Below are 24,204 nucleotides of genomic sequence, written 5' to 3'. Positions count from 1 at the left end.
CTTGTCGGATATAAATTTTGATTCATAAATGGGAATGTTTTTGCAGTGCGATTGCCTACTTTCAGGCGACATTAGTTGGTGGTTTTCCTAGCGCTGTTTATGGCCGCAGTGCTGTGGATTAAGCTTCGCCCTTTGCGTGCGATGTTGTGTTCCGAGTGTAGATAAATAATCTTAAATAAGCAGACTTAATCCGTGGTTGGTATTAATAAAAAGTATCCCAACACGCAGTAAGTGTAAAGTGAATAAGCAAACTTAATCGGCGTGTTTTGTTTGAGCTAAGATTATGATGATGTTTCGCGGTTGTGTCGTAAAAAAGCTTTTAATTTGCAAATCATCTTACCTAAGTAGTACTTTATTTACAAAACTAGATAGTACCTTCAAAGGAACAATTACTGCGGGAGCTTTAAATTAAGCGCTAAACGTAATCGATACTCTGTAAACATCCGCCCAGCATTTGCATTCATATCGATCAGTAAATGAAGCAACTAAACACACGATACACCGTACCCATGCTGTTGGTTCCATTTGATTGAAAAGAACGAGATATCCACACTGGTGGTAGCTATTGTTCTTCTGTAATTAATTTTGTTCGACGGCATAGAAAACCGCCCTTCGCTGGCGAACACGGGCAATTTGATGTTGCTTGCTGGAGAGGCCAATTCAAATACACACAAAGGCCTGTATTCTTCCACTCTTTCCCACATACACACACACACACGCTCTATTCCGACCGGATCAATAATGCAAATGGTGGCAGGAATGCAACGCCCGAACACGTGCGACGAAACAACCCCGGAGGATGGTACGGTTACGATCACTGGGCAAACATTGGGCTTTGACAGAGCTATGCCAATAAATTCGTAAGCACAAGGATGGCTAGTTTCATTTGCATTTGGCAGCAGTGGAGCTGTGTGAAAAATATAGGAAGCACAATGTAAGTGGACGATAAATAATATTTACCAAGCAATTTTGTGTTTGTTTTTGTGCTACAATTTCTGCTGTGGCCGTCATCGTCTGCTTGATGATGGTAAAGTGATATTGCGAGCACATGCTTTTTGAAGTGTAAATACTGATCTTTATTATTCAATCTTGAAGAACCTGTTTTTTGTGTTATTGTCATTTGCAATTATGCTATAATTTCATCTAAAGTATACTTTTATGTAGAAAAATTATAGTACATTAAACAATTCTGCACCATTCGACCCGTTTTAATCAAACTTATTATGCTCAGAATATCATGCATTGTCAACAAAAGGACATTATCATTGTGATTGATGTCTGCGACACGCGTTAAGTTAGTAACATTTTTTTATATATCTCTCAAAAGCTCCATGCCGTAAAATGTCCCAACGATGATTAATGAGCTTCAACAGCAACCCTTTTCACAGCGAGAATGTCCTTAACCTCAATGCACAACAAAAACATTGTTCTATTGTTATACTACATTATTATGTGTTATGATACGTTCAGTAGAATACCTCCATCGTATCTACAATATGTTATTTTTTATTTCAATTTTAATGCACCCAATCGTGTTGGACAATCCAAAGGATCAATAAATACTGTCCCAGCTGCATGAAGCACAACAAAAAACAAATAAATCGCCTACCTCCAATACACAACCTTCTGCCAAGTGAGCGTAATGGATTGTTTATAGCACCGAGTTCTTCCTGTGCCTTTTTGGTAGCGAAAATGTTGTACACTTCAAACAAAGAGTCCGATACCCGGATACCCGTATCGAAAGAAGCAAAATTGGACGGGGATATATTTCACGCCGCAGTTAAACTTCCCACTACGCTTGGGTCAGTAATTTCCGGGACTGTGTCTTAAGTTCGTTGCGTGGTTGTTTAGAGCCGGCTGGCCATTTGCAAGCCATAAATTATTTCACTTGCCCGTTTTGTTTCGATTGCCTAATTTCGCCGATTTGTAGCCTTCGGGATTGGGTTTGCTGTTGCGAGAGAATACCGTGCTATGCTCTTCCGAAGTGGTGTTTAGTTTCATGCAAATGAACTACCAACATAATCCGGTCGGAACATCCTCCTCCAATCGGTTGCACTCTTCGAAATTTGCTCGGCCGCTAAACATGGCCGTTTTACGATGCCGAAGCCGTACCGGACTGGCTTCGGATTGAAAGATAACGAGCCGGGAATTCTTGTACGTCGCGCACTGGGAACGTTGGGCTAGGATAGTACCCTCGGGGTATGGTCACGCAAACGTAACACTCGGGCAAGAATAGAAGCATATCCGTGCTTTCGTGGAAGTGTATAAATAATTTCCCATCCAGCGTGGCGGGTAATTACTGCGAGCGGTGTACGTGCGTGATACGATGCCCGTGTGCATTCTGCATGTGTGCTAAAGCAAACAAATGAAGCAAACAAAAAAAAAACAACACTCACAACCATCGCATCCAAATGCAAACGTGTGCAAAGGTGGATTTTCTTGTGGCGAACAATAGCGTACGGTTGCAGTGTGGGAAGGGTGCTCTCTGTGCACTTTCCATTAGTGGGGTGCTTTTAACGCTTTTATATGGAAATAAATGTCGGAAAAGTACACAGTTAATGGGGCGCTGGGAGTTGCATAGTAATGGAGCTGGAACTTTTGTATCGATGGTAATGCTGGCGGTATCGGCCATTTTCCATCCCCATTTCGCTACTTCGTTAGTGTAAATTGTAGGAACTACTTAATAGCACGTTATCAAATTGTTCCACGAATGAGAGGACGGTTGTGAGGTGGTGAGTTCCTTGGGAAGGACTCAACGCATTACTCAGAGCATGAACTTTTGACCTCTTTTTTATGACTATTAATGGGTAACAATTCATCAAAAGTGTCGAAGAAAGCGGACGTTTGAAAGCCGGCTTTGAGAAAATATGAAACAGTCATGCATAGAATTTTCTTTTTATAAAAGTTAATTCTTTTTTTGTTAGTAGACTAATTTATCATACTACTGAATGAATTGTTCCGTCTAATACTTTCATATTCATAAAAATGTCTCCTTTTGTGTTGTTACAATCTATGTGATTGTACTGAGCATTAAAATAAAATTGATCACAATACATGGTGTGGCACAATGATGAGCAATACCTCAAATGACTCATGATTAACCATATTTATTATGAAATTTTAAATATTATTAAATACGTTGAATAACGTTGATAATGTTATCTTTATAATGATCTGTACCTAATGAATTGCTTTATTAATACACCTGGCTTCTACATATAATATCATAAATCAAGGCAAACTTTTAAAGTAATTAATTTTTTCCTCCCCGTTTGTAGTATTGCTTTATATACACAACGGACGAATAAATTGCGCGAGATATTCGGTGGTTCCATTTGCTGTTGCTCAAATGAAGCAAACGTGATGAATTACACCGACATCGATACAGTTAAGCTACCTCATTAAACCAGCAAAGAGAAAAAAAAGCTTAGCCGAGGTTTTAAATCACACATTTTTTCATCGTTCTACCAGCACCTCGGTGGTGTGTAAGCCGGGAACCAGGTTCGAGAGTAAACAAACGAGTCAACCGGTACACCCGGGCACGGGATGATCATCACCACATGCGGTGCTGCAAATTATGAAATAAAACACCCGAACTCGCTCGTCAATCTCGCACGAGGATCGCATTTTTCTTCGGGAAAACTTTCTTGCGTGTATTGTTACTTTGTTTCTTCTTTGCTTTGCTACATCGCACCAAAGTTTTTCACGCAGAAATTAAAACTTTTCTCTCTTTGTTTTGATTGGGGACGATGAGACTGTGAAATTGTGAAAGTTTCCCGATGGCAAAAGGAGGGGAAAATTTGATGTGTTTGTGTGTGTGTGTGTATAAGAGACGGGAAATGATTGGAAAGAAATACGCTTCGAGCAGTTTAAGGATAAGTTTCATTTCATGCTCAATGTTGAGGTAGTAGCAGTGAAATAACGACAAAAACCATCTCAGTTATGGTGGAATCCTGTGCCGTAGGGTAATTTTCGTGCCCGTTTATCAGAAATTTGCAGCAGAAGAAAGCGCCAAGACCCTTCCTTCTCGTGACACGTGACGGTTTAGTCCCGGTTTTGCAGTAAAATCTTCTCCCCAAATTTGGGTACTAATTAATACGCCCTGTCGGTATCACAGCTCTCGTACAAACACACACACCGTTGGCCCTTTCATTATTCGTCATTCGTCACGCCGTCGCTTTTCTATGCGGCGATCGTTTGAATGTTTCATGCTCCGTACAGCTCGCAACATTAATGTGTTGTGTCTCCATCTCTTTTTTCATTCTCTCTATCTCTCTCTCTCTCTCTGTTTTGTCTTTGCCGTGCAGGCCGTCTGGGTGTTTGTCGTATCGCTGCCAGTCATTATCATCAACTCACCGAGACACTCGTACCCGAAGGCGCCCAAAACGATGACGACGCTGGATTCGGCCGGGACGGGCATGTTCATCACGGGTCTGCTGGCGGAAACGTACGCCGATCTGCAGAAGTTTTCCTTCCGCCAGGACCCGATCAATCAGGGCAAGTTTTGTAACGATGGTAAGTATTGCTACCCGTGAATGTTTTTTCCCCGCCAGACCCAGGCCAGGCCCGTTCCATAAAAAGGAGTTAAATTAAATCGCTTTCGGCGCCTAAATGTAGGCTTTGCTGTGCTTGTTTTGTGGTGGCGGGCTAGCAATTCAGCCGTGTTCTTCTTGTACTGGGGGCCTGTACACGATCCCGAGCAGATTTTAATACTCACATTACACAGGCCGCATGCGGACGGTGCGCTTTCCTTTTGACGGTGTAACCTTCGAGTTTAATGTTTTGCCGGTCGGTCGTTCATTAGTGCCCACTTTAACGGTGTCATGCTCATCACCCCAGCGACACACGACGTGAACGGCGTTTTTCTTAGTGCCCTACCCGCAAGCTTCACGAGTTTAGGCTTCAAGGCGGTTTTTTGTTTCGTTCTGTCTAACTTCCTCTCCATTAATCTTTCGATGTAACCATAAACTGTGTCTTGTGCCCTTGCGCAAAATGGTTCGCCCCACGCCGTGCCGTGACGACGAACGCGATCGTCAACCGTGCAAGGGCGGGGCAAGATAAGCGAACACTGGAAGCTTTTCAGCACGCTAAGAGCCGAGGGTAATCTAGAGATATTTCCTGCGCTGTACTGGCATCAGTGAAATGCTAGACGCAGGCAAGCCGGAGACCGTTCATTTCACTAGACTTGGAAAGCTTCACCCATCAGCGAGTGCGATTTGTGACATGCTTTTTTATGGGCTTGCTTCCGACCGACCGATAAGACCGCGACACCGGCTACGGTTAATATTGGTGACATTTTTCTTTAAAATTCTCATCATGACCACCGTGAGCCGGCACGTGACCAACGAACACATTCGGTGGCCTTTTACGTCGTTTGGTGTGGAACCGTCTCCGTTGGTATGGATTTTTTTTGGTTCATTTAAATATTACATTTTAAGCTGGGAAAAACTCTAATGTGCGACTTCAGCGAGAGTGAAGTGTGATGAGTTTCATAAATTTGACGGCTTTACAAGCGGCCCTGTTGAAACTGGTCCATCGGGACCAGTGATGGAACCTTCCCGCCAACCAACCAGACACCTTCAAACGTTTGTGAGTCAAAAATTTGCATTCCATTTGCGCTCGTTTCATCCTTTTTTCGCTGTTGCTTGTCGTCATCGACATCACGTAGTTTATTTTTCCCTTTGGGTTTTGGATACGCTTTCGCGGGTGTTTTATTGGGCAATATTGAGTCCGGCGATATTGCGCCGCGTGCGTGAATTTTAATATCGCTAATGAGTTCTGCGTGGTTCCGGCAAGAAGGAGTTAATGTCGCGTAAAGGGAACCGTTTACGAACTCAAGCACTGTACGGGACCATTATCGATGATGACGAGGGCAATGTGATGAAAGCGCAGAATAAGCTGACTTGTGTGAATGTTTTCATTGGGAACATTTGTATTACGTTTGCTGCACGATGGTCCTGCACGATGTGTCAGAAATTTAGCTAGATAACGCCTGAAAGTATGCAATCTGCAAGACAAGCAGAGCCACAGGTGGATGATTAGCTTATTCGACACACAAATATTCTTCGGATTTATTTCGTTTTCATATCATTTATTTTGAGTGGTATTTTAAATGCGTTATATTAATTAAACATCAGAGTCAGATGCATTCTGACCATAAAATCACTTTCAAATTCTCTAAATGTGCTGTACGCATCGCGTTTTAACGACGGCCATTAAGCAACAAGGCATTTATCTTAACCGCTTTAGAAACAATGCTGGCATTTCAAAAGTGTGTGCCACGGCTTTCGTAAGACACAACCCAATAGCCACACACATACACACCACACGGCCGAATTGTTTGCACACCAATCAAGCATACCTAATCAGGCGGACAAAACGAGCAATCAAAAAGGACCACAGCAAATCGACGTGTGGTGCACAAACTCAACCCCGGCTATGATGAGACCTCATCAGCACTGGACAATTTGTACGCCAACGACGTAATTGATTGCGTCACAGCAGCTCAGCACCGCCGGTATGGTGTGTTCACTTCACAGGACGGACCCGATCTACGTCGGTTCACATATCCCTGGGAAATGCTCCGTACGACACTCGTCAAAGTACGGTATATAAGTCTCGGGCTTTTCTATTACCCTTGTGACTCTCGTGCTGTTTGGAGGAAAATCGTGTGCAGAGACCGGTTTTCCATCGAAACAAGGCTCAAGATCTGTCTCGAAAGTTTCCGACAGTGAATGGGATGATCGTTTTGATTCCTCCCCCACGTGGTAGCACAGGGTAGACCACAAGGAGAGTGTAAGGGGAAAGACAACCGAGAAATACATTGTACCGAAAATATTAGAACCGTAATTCGGTGATGTTGAATTTAAGCAAAGGCGCACCGTGTACCGTAAGGACGGTTTTTTTTTCGAGGCGAATTTCCTCGAACCGTTTCGGGTGGTTTTGCTCAACCATTTTTTCCGCCTTGCCGTTGGATCGGTGGATCAATATTTACCATTCGGTAGCATCTCGCATACTAATCCGATTACGGGATCCGTGTGTGTAGGGGTGCCACACGGGGGCAAGATACAAGCAGTACTCTTGTTCATTCGTGCCCAAATTGAAGGATGGATTTCTTCGAAATGATTCCTCATTTGGATACGATCTTTTACCGTGCGTAATACTTAGGATTTTTATCATACTTTGTTGGCTTAGGTTGCGCACAGAGTGTGAAAGAAACGAGTGAGTTTGGATGTACAACTTGTTTTCTTCTTTTCCCGCAAAGGTGTTAGCACACGCTCGCATAGAAACGCTCGCAGTTTGTTTTGGAGATTTAAAACGAAATGAATATTTGATTGTGTGTTTTCGGCAGAGCAGATTATTTGTCTATCCACTAGGGAATTCGGAATAGAGCCGGCTTAGGTTGTTTAATTCTATTTACCTTTACGCGGAAAAAAACAAAATCTTTCGATTACAACGAAAATTTACTCGCCTGTACCTTGTGCGCGTAAATAAATGGATTAGCTACGCTTTGATGAGCAATTTTATTGAGTTGTGCTTGATTCAATTGATTTCGATCGTGTTGGAAACCCATCAGGCAAAAATCGTACGCCTTAATATTGTTACACTCTCATCGTGCACTCATTTAATTTATCTCAATATTTCCCTCGTCCCCTACCATCGGCTCGTTCTGTTGCCTCATTTACACCTCAAACCAAACAAATCAATTCTCATCATAGCTCAGCTCATGTCAATGATGCCTTCACCGTGTACCATCGAAGGTACGGCATGCAGAGTTAGCCGTACGGTCACGAAGCATCTCGTTATGTGAGCTTACAACGGATACAATGGATACTCGAACTCGCGTCGTGAGTGCCAGCAGACGGCCGTTCCCGATGGACCGAGTAAACGATGAGATATCCGCCACTGGAACAACCATGATGGTGGTGGCCGCCGTGGGAAAACATCGTTCCAGCCGTGGCGCAAGCATACGAGAGCACCGTTATCTAGCGGGTTGACATTAACGAGCGGTTTAGATTTTAAACGATTATGTTGTCAGTCGGGCAAATCAACGACGGAAGCCGGGCTAAGTCCTCATCGTCTTCGAGCTAAACGACACTTCGATCGGATGTGGTGTTGTATGACGAACAGATAAGAGTTGCTGGGATGGATTTGTAAGCGAATAATTGGCCTCATACAAGGTTGATCTTTATATAAGACAAGGTCTAAGGTTGAGCAGGTTGATAAAATATAGGGGTTTGTCCATGTAGATAAAATATTATTACCTTATTTTTAAATATCCTTTTGCAAGACCATCTCAATGACGTGGATGTACATTAATTTATTATCACACATTTCGCTCTCCATACTTTTAATGACTCCACCGGAACGGTGTAATAATTATGCAGACGTTCCTCTCTCTTTATTTTTCTTTTTGAAGTGCAAACATACACGACCATTTACCAGGAAGTTCACTTTCAAAACGCCCCTCGCTACACGACAACTTGCGAGCGAGGCAAATATCCCTGCGTGGCTTAGGATTGAATGTGGACACGGAAGGCCTTTGCCCGCATCTAAGCCGCCCAATAGAAAGGAGAAGCGAAAAGCTGGAAGCAAAGAAACGGAAGACAATGCAAAATTAAGCTCACATGCAGCTCGAGCATACATTATCATTATGCTAATGGCAATGGCAGTATGGTGGGTTTTGTAATAAGGCAGTCCATTGTGCAATCAAACTCATTGTCTGGCGCGATGATACCTTCTGTGGAGTGCAGCTACACGCGATGTATGTCTTTTTTCTGAGATTGTTGCAACGATGTAGAGGGACTTAAAAAATCTTGAATGGTTTTGAAGAGTTCTTCAGATAAATTCACACTTTTCTAAAAATTTATTCTAAAACGCAACAAAACAATATTCACTAAAGCTTGCCTAGTCAAACAAAAACTCACAAAAACCATGTACGCTTTCGATGCTGATCCGATACAGCCAATTAAACGTCATATGCGCTATTACATAAATTGCTATCAATCGTTTGACGCGCAATTAATAATCCCTTTGAATGCAGCTACACGTTTCGTTACGAGCCGGAGATTTACTAACATTGCAATTGCATTTGGAGTCCCCCGGTTTTGTCGGTGTGTGGCAATCGATCACCCCCAACCATTCCATGGCAAACAAAGCAAAACCATTCGAATAGCAGCGTTCGTTTATGATCCAATAAATAGGTGCATCCTTTATGCACACGCATGTATGTATGTGTGTACATAGTCCCACTTTACGAGCGTTCCATAGTCACACTAATCGGATCACGGTCGTTTCCGTTGTGTTGTTTCGTTTCGCTTCGCACAGCTGTGTGGTGTTCGAGGTTGAGGATCGGAAGTCCCAATACCCGAAAAACAACACCAAAATGGATGCACAAGATTGTTTGAAAAATTTAGCAGCACCCGGCCGGCAACGTGCCAAAGTAGTGCTTGTGCTAAAGGTGAAATTGTATCTCCTGCCCATAGTCCTTTGTCGTTGTGCTCTTTCTGTTTGCAAGGCTTTTAACTAGTCCTGCTCACTCTCTCGACACACGATAAACGAAGCCATTTGTATCCCGGTTTTTTCGTTTTCATTTGACAAACATGTCCCGATGCGAGTGTGTGTGAATATTTTTGCTCAATGCTCCAGACTCCAACGACAACGACAATGGCCGGCAGCATGTGATAAATGGATCCGAGTATGGGAGGGGCCGCATGTTTACTTATGCTATTTGTGCCCAATCCAAACACCATCATTCAGAACGGCTGATGAGCGTTAGATTGCGAACTCGATCGAATTCCTTGCCACGTTCCACGGCATGGATCGCTGTAAAGTGGAAAGCTTCTTTGTGGTTTTCTCTATCGATGGTTTTTAAAGTATGGAGCAGACATTTTCCAGACCGTCGTCTGCTACAATCACAACCGCTGCGCTTTGCCGGGTTTTCGAGAGCGGTCGATCGGGATGTTTGTCACTATCAAGAAGTTAAATATTTACGTTTGTTGAATGGGTAAGAGGATCCGTGTGCTTCTAAATGTGTTACCATTTTCTGAGCGAATAAATAAATAATACAATTAATGGAGACGCCCAGTCGTTTGTACTCATTTTTTGATTTCTCGTACTATCATCCAACTGTTCAAGGGTAATTTTCGGTATCAAAGTGGTGCGTTTCTTCTGGAAATTGGATGCCACCAGCACCAAATGATGCACCACTCGCATACATCGGAAGGATGCCAGCTGCAGTGCATCCATGCACAAAGCAAAATTCTTATCCTTCCGCACGAAAGCTTGGCTGCTGGTTGCTGGCTGGTGCTCTGTCCATTACAGCTGACTGCACACGTGTTTGGAAGCAGATGCAGAGATGAGTTTGTTGTTTGACCGAAGCTGCTCCGTTCTGTTCGTTTCCGTTTCCCTGCATAAATGTGGGCTCGTCGTTCTGAAAAAAATGCGTTCATTGCGTTCGAATGTGAAACAATGGTTACGGAGGGAAAATGGGCACGAAACGGCCATGGCCATGATGGCCTCTTGTGATTCTCTTGTTGAAGATTGACATTCGTTTGAGAGGAAAAGTTTACCACAGACAAACTGTGACGTTTATGAATGACATTGGAACACATTTTTCAACAATATGAATAAACTATTGTATGACGATTTGCAAACACAAGTCTTTAGTAAATTCAAATAAAAATCAAAATTAATTATTTTAAAAACAATTTTACGTTTTGAAAAGGGTCTCAGGACTCTATTGCTTCAACGCTTCAAAATTAAGTTGATTACTTCCTAATATTTTGTAACATGCTGACAAGTGTGACACCGCAAACTACAACAGTGCTTAGGATACTTAGGAGAACTATTCCTTTCCATTGTGTCATGCTGCCACTTAGCTTTTTTCTCCAAAACATACACTCCATCATCAGGCAGGAAATGTCGTAATTAAGACCGAACGGTTTCGATAACGTATCGCACATCAGTTTTGCGGTGATGCGTCATATTACGCCACTGAAAGCACATTTTATTATCGTGTGCTGGTACCGGTAATCATTAGCTTGAATAAATACACACACAAACACACACAGTAGGAGCAACACCGCAACAAACGCCACCACAAACGTGATCGGTGCTGGTAACAAGTTCGAAAGCTGCCTTGCATAATTATTTCATTAATCATGTACCTAAATTGGCCCTTGAGTGGAGCGCTCGCGATGCGTTGCGGTGGGGGTAGAGAAAGGTAAGGTTGATATCCCCTCGGGGGACAACAACAAGAGCAAGCGCTATCGTACGATACGTTTGCCGATAATCCACCCAAATTGGCACTTTTCCTTGTTCTGCTTAACGATATGTCACCATTCGTGTATGTGACGAGTGTGCGTGATGGTAAGTGGAAATGCATGATGTGCTGGTTTCTGTTCGCAGCAATGGGTTGGGAAGTGAGAGGTGAGTGGTGCATAGTACGCACCGAAAATCGATGATTAGTAGAGCATTTAGATGTGGCAACGAATGATGCCCTTTGATACTCCCAGTGGGGACAGGAATGGATAAATTGCTACCGAACCGTCGCTTATTCCCGTAAACCACCAGGCGTCTCCACCGTCACCTTCATCAAAGTACCAGGCGTCTCCATTCGCAGCACACCAGCAGTTACCAATGCCCGAAACTGGAAGTACGGTTTCAACAATCCATTTGAGGTCACACTATCGTGAACTTGCCCTTCGCAAGCCCGGGCAAGCTCGCAACAGAACACACTCACCCACACACGTCGGTGACGACAGAGTACCCCACGTACAGCGTAGCAACACATCAACCTCTGCTACTTTGCCTTTAAATTTACAATTGCGGTGAAAGGTAGACGTCATCGGGGTCTGTTGTGCCGGATGTTCCGCTCATCCTGCAGCAGGTAGGCTCCAAATGGCACCCGGCTGTGGGCCGATCCCTTGACTTTTCGTCCAACTGAGCCGGTGATTGGTGCCCGTGTGCCACTTCCTATGTGCATCAAATAAATCATTCATTTGCAGACCCTCGGGAAGTAACGGAAAGTTCCCGACGAGCACTCGACTGGTTTGGGTGGTTTTGTGGTTTTTTGGGAACGGTACGATACAGCGGCAATGCCCAATCAACGATAGGCCGTAAAGATTGAACTCCAAACCCAAATCCATTTCCATGCTCGCAACTCCGTACATCCGTAGAAGGGGGTGATCTGTTTCTAGCACGAAATGTTTCAATGCTTCTTCTTTTTTTTTGCCCTACCGTTCGCTGATGTACTCGGTGAAAGCAAACAGTCAAGGGCAAGGACATCGTACCAGCGTTTTTAGGGACGCATGCACACGTACACAACCGTCTGCAGATGGGCTGGGCAAAGAAAAACTGGAACGTTGAGCGATCGAAACAGACAGAAGCAAGAGAAAGCGCTCCATTGTGCTTACCCGGATGACATTGTAGATGGAAGCAGAAGCAAAAGCAGAAAAATAAGGAAGCACAACGTGAGCCATTCCGTGCTGAAACGCAATGTATTGTGAACGAGATTCTCAGCACGAGCCAGGGAATTTACCCGGACATGGGTTGAGCATAAATCAAAATTGAATCTTGTCCGCCGTAGTACGGTACGATCTTTACAGTGCTCCAACGGAAGGACATTGATTGGGATGGATGTATGGGGTAATGCGAAAAAAAGTACTATTATGCAAGATGCGAACCAAAGGTAGGCAAACCATTTTGTACAATATTCTGTTAGAAAAATGCTGTAAATTTCAACTTTCGCTTTCGTAAGCTGTAATATTATTTTATTTAAAATTAATTTCAACATGCTGTTTAATTAAAAATAACTGAGATTCATTCGACTCACAATAACCGAAATTCGCTTACAACTTTGTGCAGCACATGCTTTCTTTTCATTTGCATCTCCAGGGTGGAATAAAAACTCCCCGAGTGCATTCATCATGGCGAATTACGGCAAAGTAATTATTTGCCCTTCCGCACAGTCTACATTTGTGCAAATTTCACTCTTCCAAAGATCACCTTTTCGTGTGGCTGCAACGCCACACCACCGGCCCAGTGCCATTCCATTCTTCGGCAAAGTGATTTTTAATTATTTTGCAAGTGCCTAATTTTCCACTTCAGCTGACGGTACGGGACGGGTATCGTCATTCTCCGCACGACCCTGGGCAACGCTCGTGGAGAAACACTTTACATCTTGACTCGGGTGGCTCGTACCAGCACGTACCGGCTACGAGCGGAAGATAATTAAATGAAAGCTTGCGGACACAGTGAATAGATATCCCTGCGAGCGGGCATCTTTGTCCGGCGTGTTCGCATTCTCCAGACATTGGCAAGTTTTTCTCCCTGCTTTTCAAGCACATTTTTCGTTCGGATTATGGGAAGATTCTTTCTTAAACCACGGCTTACCCTGTGTTGTGCATAGTTTCTATATCGGTCTTTTATACACCACAATCGTAATGCCGGGAAAGGGTTCACCAGGGACCAAGAAGTTATGTACGGGAAACTACGGAACAACCCGAAACCACTGACTCTGTCTAGCTGGCAGTGACATGAATGACGGGTTGTCACGAAAGCAGGATCATCGCGGTACTTGGTGGTGAGAACAATTTTACCATCCGATACATCGCACAAGGTACACGAATATTATGATTCCACGTCTACAACCGACAATCCATCCATCACTTGCCATCCAAGAACAAGCAAGAGGGAAAACTCCAAAGGATCAAATGAAGGTCGCTAGATGTTACAGCAGCAAAAAGGAGTAAAAACAACTATACCTTCTGTGCTGCGTTCGTGTACCTCAAGTGTAGCCAAAAAGGAAATAAAAGTATGCTAAAAGTATATGCAGAAAAACAGAAAAATCTTCCGTAACATTGTATAATGGTGGTACATTATGGGTGTCCGCATTATGTGCTCGAGTGTAATCTGACTCGTGGGATTGTCTTTTCCTTCTGGGAAGATCCGGTGCCAATATTTATGCATGATGCTATGCTATCAGCCGTGACCCGATGTGCTCTGGCAGTGACACCATTCCACCGGTGTTAAAGAGATTCGGTGAGAAATTAAAGCTGATACTAGGTCGGAGGCTTTATGATGATGAAATCCAATAACTCTTCGTGGGCCGCAATTTTGGTTAATAAACCAACGAGAAGCGAAGTGCGGAAAGAGGGAATGGTGGAACATAATAAATGAAAAAATCATGATATTATCATCAAATTTTGTTCGATCAAGACAGATTGAGATCATTCCAACTCAATGCATCGTACCCGATGTGTTAGGTTGGTGTGTACGAGATGATAGTGGCACAGCATCCATTAATGCTAAAGCATTTAATTTTTATCGTTGTACAAGGGTTTTTTTAAGTATAAAAAATATATGTTTTGTCAAAAGAAATTTTTTGTTGTACAAATTGCACAACTTCTGAGGCTAGGTAAGTCGAATTACATAACTTAGGCTGAGTTTACCGATTTATAAAACAGAGAAATATGACAATTTAGGAATGCTATATTTACCACTACATTAATGTTTAGTGAAATGGATATATATTTAATGTTTTTTACACAAATTTATACTAAAAACAAATTAAACATAATTTCCGATTAAACCGATACCCATTCTTACAATGGGTTCAACGTTTCAAACCCAGTTTCCAAAAAAGTTTCTTCTTTTATTTGTGTCTCAACGATATTTAATATCTTCCCGATAGCTTAGCGATCGAAAGTATTGCGTAAAACCACCTGACACGTGCGACATTTATTGAATTTTATGACACTTTTGTAACCAACTTTGACGGTCATCTTTATCCAATACGCACATAAATGTGCCGCGTTCGAGGCATCGTTTTACTTCGCTCTTCGCGTTTCCTTTTCAAACGGGCGCTTGAATTGTTAGAAATTTGTATCATTTTGCCATATTATTGGTGTGTTGTTTCCCTATCATGGCCCACTTTGAAGCCGGACGATCCGTTCTTTGTCGTCATCTTCGCTACTCTTAAATTAATCCGTCCCGGGGTTCAAAGTTCGCCTTTTCTCGTCTTTTCCACATCGCATCACATTACTTTCGATTTTGGCTCTAGTGCTGCTTGCGTTTCTGTCGTTCATCCCTCCGAATCTCTTTCATTCCCTTATCTCCCGAACAGGCCTTTGGAGGATGTCACGCCATCCGAACTACTTCGGCGAGATCGTTATCTGGTGGGGTATCTTCGTTATTTCGCTGAACGTCATCGAGGGCATCGAATGGGTCGCTATCCTGTCGCCGATCTTTACGACCCTTATCATCCTTTTCCTGTCCGGCATTCCGGTACGGGAACGGTCAGCGGACGAAAAATATCGGGAGTAAGTATCTGGATACCATACGAACATACATAAAGAAAACCCACACAAAGATCCACGCACGTTAATGCGTCACTGTAAAATGAAGCTTGAAAGTTCCAACAGCACTACAGCGAAACCAACACACAATAAACGACAAAAAACGGCCATATTTTTATGAAAGTGAGAGAGAAATTCGACGAGAGCGTTGATTCTTGGCAAATTTGACTCGCTTCTGGGGATAAATGGCCGCTGGCGTCAGCTTGTCTGAGGCGTTAATTTAACCTCTCGCCTGGGCAAATCGCCCCGGCCGAGCCATCCCAACACTGATTGTGAGTGACAAGCGATTTATGTTTTTCTGATGTCGTAAATATTTCCCGCCCAGGCGAAAGGACATAATCTTTCAATTAATTTCATTTCGCTTCAAATTGTACACCAACGCAAATAAGTGGTTTTCCCAGACCGTGTTCGCATGGATGTTGACATTTTCCTCTGAATGGAGTCAAGGTGAAGATAGGAGAAAAATAAACACTCTTGGGAAAAGATTCTTTCACTAATGAATGGAATCAACCTTCGTTGCCTTTTGCCCACTGGCCCCGAAAAATCGGCAAATAGTTCGACAAAAAATGAACATTTCGGGGAAAATGAAAATACTTGCTGCTTGCAAAACAACCGTGCTGGATAAGGGAAACAAAATAACAGCAACAAACATGCGAAACATCTTTGTAGATAGAGCATGCAGCTAAAATGCAAAACAAACGTTCGTTTGTCTTTAGGAGTAACAAATCTTTATCCAGGGAGAAACTGTTTACGGTTTAGTGGCAGGCTTATTGCGTGCCAAGCACCAATCGAACGATAACTACTTTCGCTCTATCGAATACACGATGGGAAAGCAAGAAAAGAACAGCTTTGGTCACGCCAACTTAGGTGGCATAATGGAAAGGGATTGTTACTGTTGTTGTTGTGTTGCTCTGTCTTTCTGTCTCTCTCTCACTCGAACTTCTAGGAACAACCTTTTAATGGGAAGTTTTTTGGTCACGTAATGAACGTGATAAACACCGAAAAGCAGCATGACTGGTACACGAATTGGATTCCGGTTTTTGGTCGATTTATTGCCACGATTGTGCGATAGACCGGTGTATTATGAAAGGAAGCAAATTGGAAGCGTTTAAGATTGAAACGATTGGTTTATTTATTGTGACATGGTGACGCACCGGTCTGCGTAAAAGTAATGGGGTTTTTCTTTTAACGATACGTTTGCCTGTTGTTGACAGCATTCGTGTATTTGCTTTAACATTTAGGTAATAAACATATCAATAGTTACATGTTAACCTTTACCGAATCATTTGTTAATGCGTAAGGTTGGAGTAGCTCGTAATAGAATATGTTGAAACTGGTCCCACCAAACTAGCCGTTGGTGTATATGATACTAGTGCGATCTGAGTTTGCAACTAAGAAGCTGCATATGTCAGATGAAACGGAAGAAATAATAATGGCCAGCATGGCTCTTTGTGTTATGTTCGATGGGACCTGTTTATAATCCTGTATTGTGATCTCGTTGTGGTAAAACGATGTATGGTTTCTTTAATCTTCTTCTCACACTCTTTTTCTATGGCTCCTCCTACTAGCGATCTCGAGTACCGAAAATATAAAGCATGCACTTCGCCACTCATACCGATCCCGCCAGCAATCTACTCCGAGGTACCGCGAGCGCTCAAGTTCATCCTGTGCTGTGAGTTCCCGCTGTACGATTCGCTAGACAAGCGCCGCAAGGACGAGGGACCATTCGCGATGACCACCTCCATATCGGTGGCACACTCGCACTCTACCCACACCTAGCAATCGGGTGGAATGGCTGCATCGGGACACTACCACCATTCCTACGCCGGTGGTGGAGGAGGAACCGGTGGAGGTGGCGGTGCCGGCGGAGGGAGCACGAGTACTTCCAAGGAGCGCAACTCGATAGGGCGTGTAGCCAGCTACTCGTCAAGCCACCGCTCCGGTGGCAGTGGCGGTGATCGCCGAAACGATCGCTCCACGTCCTCGCAACAGCAGCAGCAGCAGCAGCAAAACCAACACTACCACCGTACCGTCAGCAGTAACAGCGACTTCGAGGACTCGATCGTCCCGGATCGCATCACCTGCATCTCGGGAGCGGCACATCAGCAACAGCAACATCATCACTACCACCACCACCATCACCATACGCACCAGCAGCATCACTATCAGCAGTACCACCATCTGCCGCAGCAGCACCTGCAGAATCTGATCGGTGATGGTAACAGCTACGCGTCCGGTTCGGCCCAGATAACCACCATTTTGTGATCCCGTCGTGGCAGTTTCGCGTGCGCTTTCAACCTTGGGCTGCTTCGATGTAGCATTAGCGGCACTGCCTCACTGCTGTGTAGTATATAGGCCTACTATGTTATCGTTTGTACATACATACATCTGGTTGGGGTGGGTGCGGGCGTATGATACCCCTTGCGAAGGGGTTGCGTTCGCTTGATTGTTTTTTCGTGGCGTTAGTTAAGTGGATTACGATAGCGTCAATATACGTTCGAAGATGTACACTAAATTTGGTTCGAGCGTATATTAAGCGGGTGTGAAGGTGCCCGGGCACCTAGATCATGTGTTCCAGCGCAAGTACGTTAAATGCAAAAATCCCGGAATCGTTCAAAATCTCGCTAGTTCCTGTTCAGTCGTCACGTCAGTTAAGTAGTGTTTTAGTCGTAGCTTGTCAAACTTTATCAAAGTATTCTATTGATTAGAACAATATTAATTGAAGAAGAAAAAAACAAAAACAAGGGATTACTATACTGCATCAGCATGTTATAAAGCTTCTCTAGCTGACAAAATGCAAAACATAAAAACGCTTAAGCATAAACTTCTCCCTTGGTGTGCTTTTGAAGGGTGATGCCCAACTTTCGCTCGAACGAAATAAGTTTGTGCACCATTTGTTATTAAACTCTGCGTTGAGCATCGCAAGAAGCGAGCGCTCTTCCGGCTCAAAAAGTACACCAAAACGTTCCGAATCTCCGGTTGCACAATGCAAACAGCGGATAGCTAACGACACACGACGCTAATGATGACGCTCGAAAGTGTGACCTTTGAAGTGTGTTTGAAGTTCTGCCGCTATCATTCGGTGAATAGCATCGGATTTCTCCATTTGAACCCCTGCATTTTGAAGCCACTGTGGATGTTTTCGCACTCCTTTTCGCTGGCTCCTCAACTCATGTTTTATTATATTCTGTCGCTTCAATTGAACTGTGTGCCATTTTTATTTCCAAGCTGCACGACCTTTCCGTTCACTGAGGTTTTCCGAACGGCGGGTTTTTTTTCAATACATTTTGCCTTACTGTGCAACTAACGAGAATTCGCAGGAAATGCTCTTTGACATTTCTCGCGTACACATTGTATTCATCAAACAACTAAAAAGAAAAAAAGACATTTATCTAACAATCGCATACGATGCTCCAATTATTGTCGCGCTCGGTTTATGTATTTATCAGGGAATAATCTGGAAGATGCAACCGGTTACCGAGCACTCTTTTTGCACGCTTCGAGCGACTAATCGAAAGCACTCAAAACGTTAGCACAATTATTTACTCCAATGAAATCGAAAACCCCTAGCGTTCAAATGCAGGCTCCATCACTTGTGGATTGCCTTTGCCTACGAGAGAAGTAACATGCACACATGCAGCAAAAGGAAAAAAAGCGCTTCGACAGTGCAAATCAGTGAGATTTCAAACCAAAAACAAGCTAACATACAATTTAAGGAAACAAGAGAAATATAACAAGCCAATTGGTATAAGAATTTGCAACAAAACTACCGTTCTGTAACTGGTGGGCATAGAAAAGCCGAAATTTGTATCATCCTAAAGCAGCTTGTAGAGAAAAGAAAACAAATGAACGAAAAAGTTAAAGAAAAAGACAAAGTTTAACAAAATTGAGCTCGTAGTGTATTAGAATTAGACAAAATTTAAAAACAGCAAAGATATAAAGCAAAATAACAAAAAAAAGATCATTACCATTGATAGAACAATTTAAAAGAAAAGAAAACAATCCAAGGACAAAATTGAATTGAAGTTGCACACGGCACCCATTTCTATCTATATAAATCATCCTTGTACCCACGAGTCTTCGTCTAGCGATTGAAAATGACCTTTTTCGGGACAGCTATATTTTATGTCCTATATTCCGTATTTTAAAGAATCACACTATACCAACAATCACTGAATAATATAGTGGAAAATCTATTACTATCTTATCTATCCCCTTTTTACTACGAAACCAAAAACCTTTACTACACTCTTGCTCTATCTACCTTTTCCACCTTAGGAGAATAAAAACGAACAAACAAACAAAAAACTGTCACGCAAAAACGACAACATTTTACAACCTCTCGAACCCCACGCTCTGCACCCTTTGTAGAGAACAAGCTAGGCGACAACCTTATACCGAATGTAGAACTGATATTAGAACAATATTGCTGATGTATCTCTTCCCTGCGGATCAGCAACTCCGTACAATGATGATCGGCAAAGTTCGATAAACCAAAATGGTGAAGAATTTATGGAACATAGAACATTAGAAAAATAAAACATCCATTTGTAGCGAACAAATTGAAGAAGCAAAAGTAAGCAACAAAATTATACCGTAGAGCGAACAAACGAAACAAATCCTAACTCCTGTCTATGTAATCCCAATCGAATTTGATCGTGTTCAGAGCAAACAAACATTAAACAACAACAGCAAAGCAACACTTGTAGTGAGAACCGTTTTCCAAAGACTTAGAGCAACAGGCTGGTAGTGAGAATTGTTCGATCTGATCAGTTTTGTTATTTTCTACTAACTGCAACTGCATCTCGTGTATACTGTAAGCAAAGCCGCCTAGTGAAAATGAACGTGTAAACACATCTATAACCTTTTACCACCTTGTTGGACCTTATCTTTGCTCAAATTTCTTCAACAAACAACAAACAAACCAACAACAAAAAACACTTCTATACCGGTTCTTTTACGATCGCACAATTGTTACACGATGTTAAAGTAAAACAGAACGTAGGAATTTTACCAAAATAATATCCACCAGTAGGGAGCCTCCACTCTCCACTCTTCCTACTCCTCTCTCGATCTAGCCCATCATTAATATGAAAATGTCAATTTTTATCCTACTTGTTGGCGCCGAGAGCGACGACATATCGACACACAATAGCATGTACTACACGAAAAACACTCAGTCTCTTTAACTCTCCCAGCATAACGAAACGAAACACACGAAGCACAAACACATCCCACCACCAATTAGGCTATGGAAAGTACGGAACAAATTTATCACTATTAGCGGAACCGTTACTGCAAGGTTTCGAAACGGTCGGTTAATCATCTTCTTTAAAAAACACACACAAGAAAGGATCAAACGTGCGACATTCAGCGTAAAACAAGTTAACCAAACTATACTAAAACCTGCAGCGAAGCGTTACACACCTACCAAACAAACAAAGCTTAGATAGGGAAAGGATTAACAATGGAACCACGGAAGCAAAGGTAAAGTTGTGCAGCCATGTTGAGGAGGTAAGAAAAAAAAGTAAGCAAAGTATCGAAATGATAATCAAACGTTTTGCCACACATGTGTAAGACCAATATGACGAGAAGCTCAAACGTGAGCATTTTGGTTCTGTCAAAGTTGGTAATTTGAAAAAAAGGAAATGAGAAACGAAAAAGAGTCAAAGCATTGTAACAAACTAAATGGATTTCAGCGAGAAATTTAATGCTGCGTCATCAATGATGCAACAAAGTCAAGATTAAACCCATTTTTAGCTTATAAGTGAGAGCATATATACAAAATAGGAGTCATACCGGATATATTTTTGGCCAGGAAACTAATTGACAAAAACAGAGCAAGAGAGTAGTAGCTACAAAAAACTACCACAACATAAAATGAAACGCTACAGTTGCGCTTCGGCGCAAAAGCAAATAGAACAGTGCGCGATAGTTTGTTAAACACACATAAGTAGCATTAAAATACAAAACAGAAAAAACATCAAGTGTGTAACAATTGAACATCATGAGACAACAAAACAAATTCGTACGCAAGATAACAACAAATTAAAAGACTTACTACTTATTAGTATAGCGTGGCAATATTACTAAAAAACAACTAAATATATATATACATATATATACACACATATAATAATGATCATTGACTCTTTCAAAAAGATATATGAACGCAAAACAACTAACTAGTAAGCAGAGCATTATGTACCTTCGCTGTGCGTACAGCACAAGGGCAAGTAAGGAAAAACAAAACAAGAAAATGTCAGGTGGTACCGAAAGCCATTAAAAAACACCTTTGCAACACCCTGGTGCAACAGCACCGGACGAAACAAAACTGTTGCAAACTGTTGAAGCGATAAAACAAGAACTAGGTACAGTTGTTGACTTCTTTCCGTTATCCGAAACTTGTTCCTTGCGCTAAGATGGGAATTTTTCGCCGTTCTACGAGAACGTAGCATTCGCTCTTATTTTATTGGAACGAGTTGAGTGTAAGTTTTGTATAAAAAAAAACACATAATAATATACGAAAAAATCATCAAAACTTGATTGCGTACCATACTGAAACCGCTAATCGAGACAGGTTGCTTTCCGCAGCACGAGATTAATGTCCATCAGTGGAAAGTTCTGCAATAACTTTACATTGTTCGCGAAGTCGTTCTCTAAAATCTGTTCCCTTAGTAAGCTGAAAAGGAATGGCGAACAATACGTAAGAATAAAGCTGCTTGAAAAACACTACATGATCATTCCCACTCACAGTATCATGGCGCAGCAGATTTTGATCAGGAAATCGTAACGCTTGTCGTCGGCAAACACCGAGTCCCAGATTCGTAACACATCCGGCAGAGGAAATTCCTGCGACAGTAGCAACGTTAACCACCGGAAGCTGTAATACTGCGGATAGAGTTCCTGATCGCGTAACCGCGTCCACACTTCGGCGTCCTGCTCGTGCAGCAGGTTGGACAGCTTCGCCATCATACCCTTAATGCCGCCCTCCGATTCGTCGAGCGTTTTGATAAAAAAGTCTCGTATTTCGCCCATCAGTGCGGTGAAGCAGAAGAAACAGTCCGCCTCAGCGTACCGGCGATACTCGAGATGTGGATCTGAAGCGAACACGTAGTAGATGGGGCCGATAATCTCGTTCATACCCTGCACATAACCCTGGCCGGGATTAAGCTTAGCGTACAGGAACAGTATCCGTTCTACCACCTCCCAGTGTGCCTCCTGGCCGGCATCCATCGCTTCATAGCTCTCCGTCGCTCGCTTCGTGATGAGATTGATCTACGAGAGAAAGGGTCTGTTGTACTAAATCTCCCATTGTATCCCGCCCCACGACGTAGCCCGTTAGTTAGACCTACTTGCTGTTTTTTTTTGCGAGCGATGTGAATAGTGAGGAAAAATAACGGACGGTGTTAGGTTAGTCATATTGCTTGTAAGGAATTGTTAATCGTATTAATACAGTGGTGCGAGGTTTACGGGGCCAACTGTCTTACCTTTGTCATACCGACACCCTTCCGTTCGACATTGGCAGAACTGAGCGTGGTTGGTGCGACCCGGACATGAAGCTTGCGTTCGCGTTCCTTGACAAACTCGCAAGGGAATTCGGTCGCCTGCTGGAAGAAGGATATATCGGGACAAAGTCTTCGTACGTCCTTATCAATCTGCAGCAGCACTTCATTGTCTCTGAAGAATGTGCTCCAATTACTTTCCGGACCGTCGCTTAACGGATGGTCAATACACTCCGGTCCATCCTGTTCACCGGGCGATATTACCATTTCCTCTGTAATTTAACATAATATCGGTTTCAGTACAAATAACTTTCTTCCATCTAGTACAGGGAACTTTAACACTCACTAACAAATTGTTTATACAGTTCTCGCTGCTTCGCTAGCTTCGTTGGCCATGTGGATTTTTTCGGGCTAAGGTAGCCGAGTAGCAGCTTCCAACATAGCGCTCTAAATCCGTTGCAGTCCGGTATACCTACAATTGAAAGGACACAAACCCATTACCGACGTGGCCCGTGTACAGTGACGCACTAATGGGCGTTTACCATTGAAGCAGAAGCTACGAAGCACTTTCAGATCAATCTCATCCTGTTCCAAGATGTTCTCCAAGTCGGCAACCCTACGAGGTAAATGGTTTCCAATTAAAGGTAATTGAAATAACAATCGACCGTTCCGCGGACAGCGTTACCGTTCAACGTACCGTATTTTGTACAGGGACATTTTATCGCTACGCAACACACGCACTCTGCGTCATGCAGGCACCAATGCCAACCGATCCCGCCCACGGAAGTGTATCAAAGTGACGAAAAAGTGTAGAAAAAATGCAACCTCTGCAATATCACTCGCGGCAGCGTTTTGTTATCACACAGTTGATTGCATCGCTAGAAGGAATTTGTTTACGATTCGCTGTTGTGCTGTAAAATCATAACATGAGCACTGACAGTTGCGTTCCCAGTGTAAAATCTATAGCACACAGTCTGCTCAGAGTACAGTGGCTGACAAGTTTGTAGCTACCATTGAATTTAATTTCAATAGGTGCACGGCCACGAGAGTTGACAAAATGCGGACCAATTTGTCAAGTGACAAAATCAGCTGGTCAACTGCGAAAAACCACAATACCGTTGCCGCGCACACAATTGTTTCCGGATTTTCAATACCAGGATAGCATGTTTTTCAAGGGGTGACACTTGCAGCGTGGACTTTTTTCTCGCTCAAACTTTCCCTCGACTGGTACGAAATTCCATACAAACCAGCTGTTTTCAGATTTCCGATACCAGGAGAGCATGTTTTTCAAGAGGTGACACCTAGAATCAGCCGAACAAGCACAAATCACGCGCTTCCCG

General features: G+C 42.9%; 2 protein-coding genes across 3 annotated transcripts in view; one reads left to right on the top strand and one right to left on the bottom strand.

The window, feature by feature from the left end:
• Positions 1 to 17,138, top strand: part of LOC128304166 (uncharacterized) — a 32,165-nt gene extending 15,027 nt beyond the window's left edge. Inside the window, exons 3-5 of the mRNA XM_053041319.1 lie at positions 4,308 to 4,515; positions 15,128 to 15,323; positions 16,928 to 17,138. Coding sequence (XP_052897279.1) covers positions 4,308 to 4,515; positions 15,128 to 15,323; positions 16,928 to 17,138 — 615 coding nt within the window. The remainder of the gene's footprint in view (positions 1 to 4,307; positions 4,516 to 15,127; positions 15,324 to 16,927) is intronic.
• A 1,560-nt stretch (positions 17,139 to 18,698) lies between these two features.
• Positions 18,699 to 23,752, bottom strand: LOC128303503 (TBC1 domain family member 13). 2 transcript variants are annotated; one of them, XM_053040481.1, is made up of 7 exons: positions 23,562 to 23,752; positions 23,407 to 23,480; positions 23,211 to 23,336; positions 22,850 to 23,136; positions 22,114 to 22,637; positions 21,914 to 22,041; positions 18,699 to 18,727 (listed from the first exon to the last, which is right to left on the bottom strand). In XM_053040481.1, exons 1-6 carry the CDS (start codon positions 23,579 to 23,581, stop codon positions 21,927 to 21,929), a joined length of 1,146 nt encoding a protein of 381 aa, XP_052896441.1. In that variant the 5' UTR covers positions 23,582 to 23,752; the 3' UTR covers positions 18,699 to 18,727; positions 21,914 to 21,926. The 2 variants fall into 2 exon arrangements, with proteins under 2 accessions (XP_052896441.1, XP_052896440.1); XM_053040480.1 differs by lacking the exon at positions 18,699 to 18,727 and having other exon boundaries at positions 21,785 to 22,041.
• Positions 23,753 to 24,204: the final 452 nt, after the last annotated feature.

Source organism: Anopheles moucheti, chromosome 3, assembly GCF_943734755.1.
Source record: "Anopheles moucheti chromosome 3, idAnoMoucSN_F20_07, whole genome shotgun sequence".
NCBI classification, from domain to species: Eukaryota; Metazoa; Arthropoda; class Insecta; order Diptera; family Culicidae; genus Anopheles; species Anopheles moucheti.
The sequence above is the reverse complement of the archived record's forward strand: the minus strand, read 5'-3'. Positions and strand labels throughout refer to the sequence as shown.

What these genes read in the sequence shown, in the direction of transcription:
- LOC128303503 (XM_053040481.1), bottom strand. Translation starts at nt 23,581, where the DNA reads ATGTCCCTGTACAAAATACG. An exon ending in ATGTCCCTGTACAAAATACG is followed by an intron (nt 23,481 to 23,561) that starts GTACGTTGAACG and finishes TTTACCTCGTAG; the next exon opens with GGTTGCCGACTTGGAGAACA. An exon ending in TCGTAGCTTCTGCTTCAATG is followed by an intron (nt 23,337 to 23,406) that starts GTAAACGCCCAT and finishes TTTCAATTGTAG; the next exon opens with GTATACCGGACTGCAACGGA.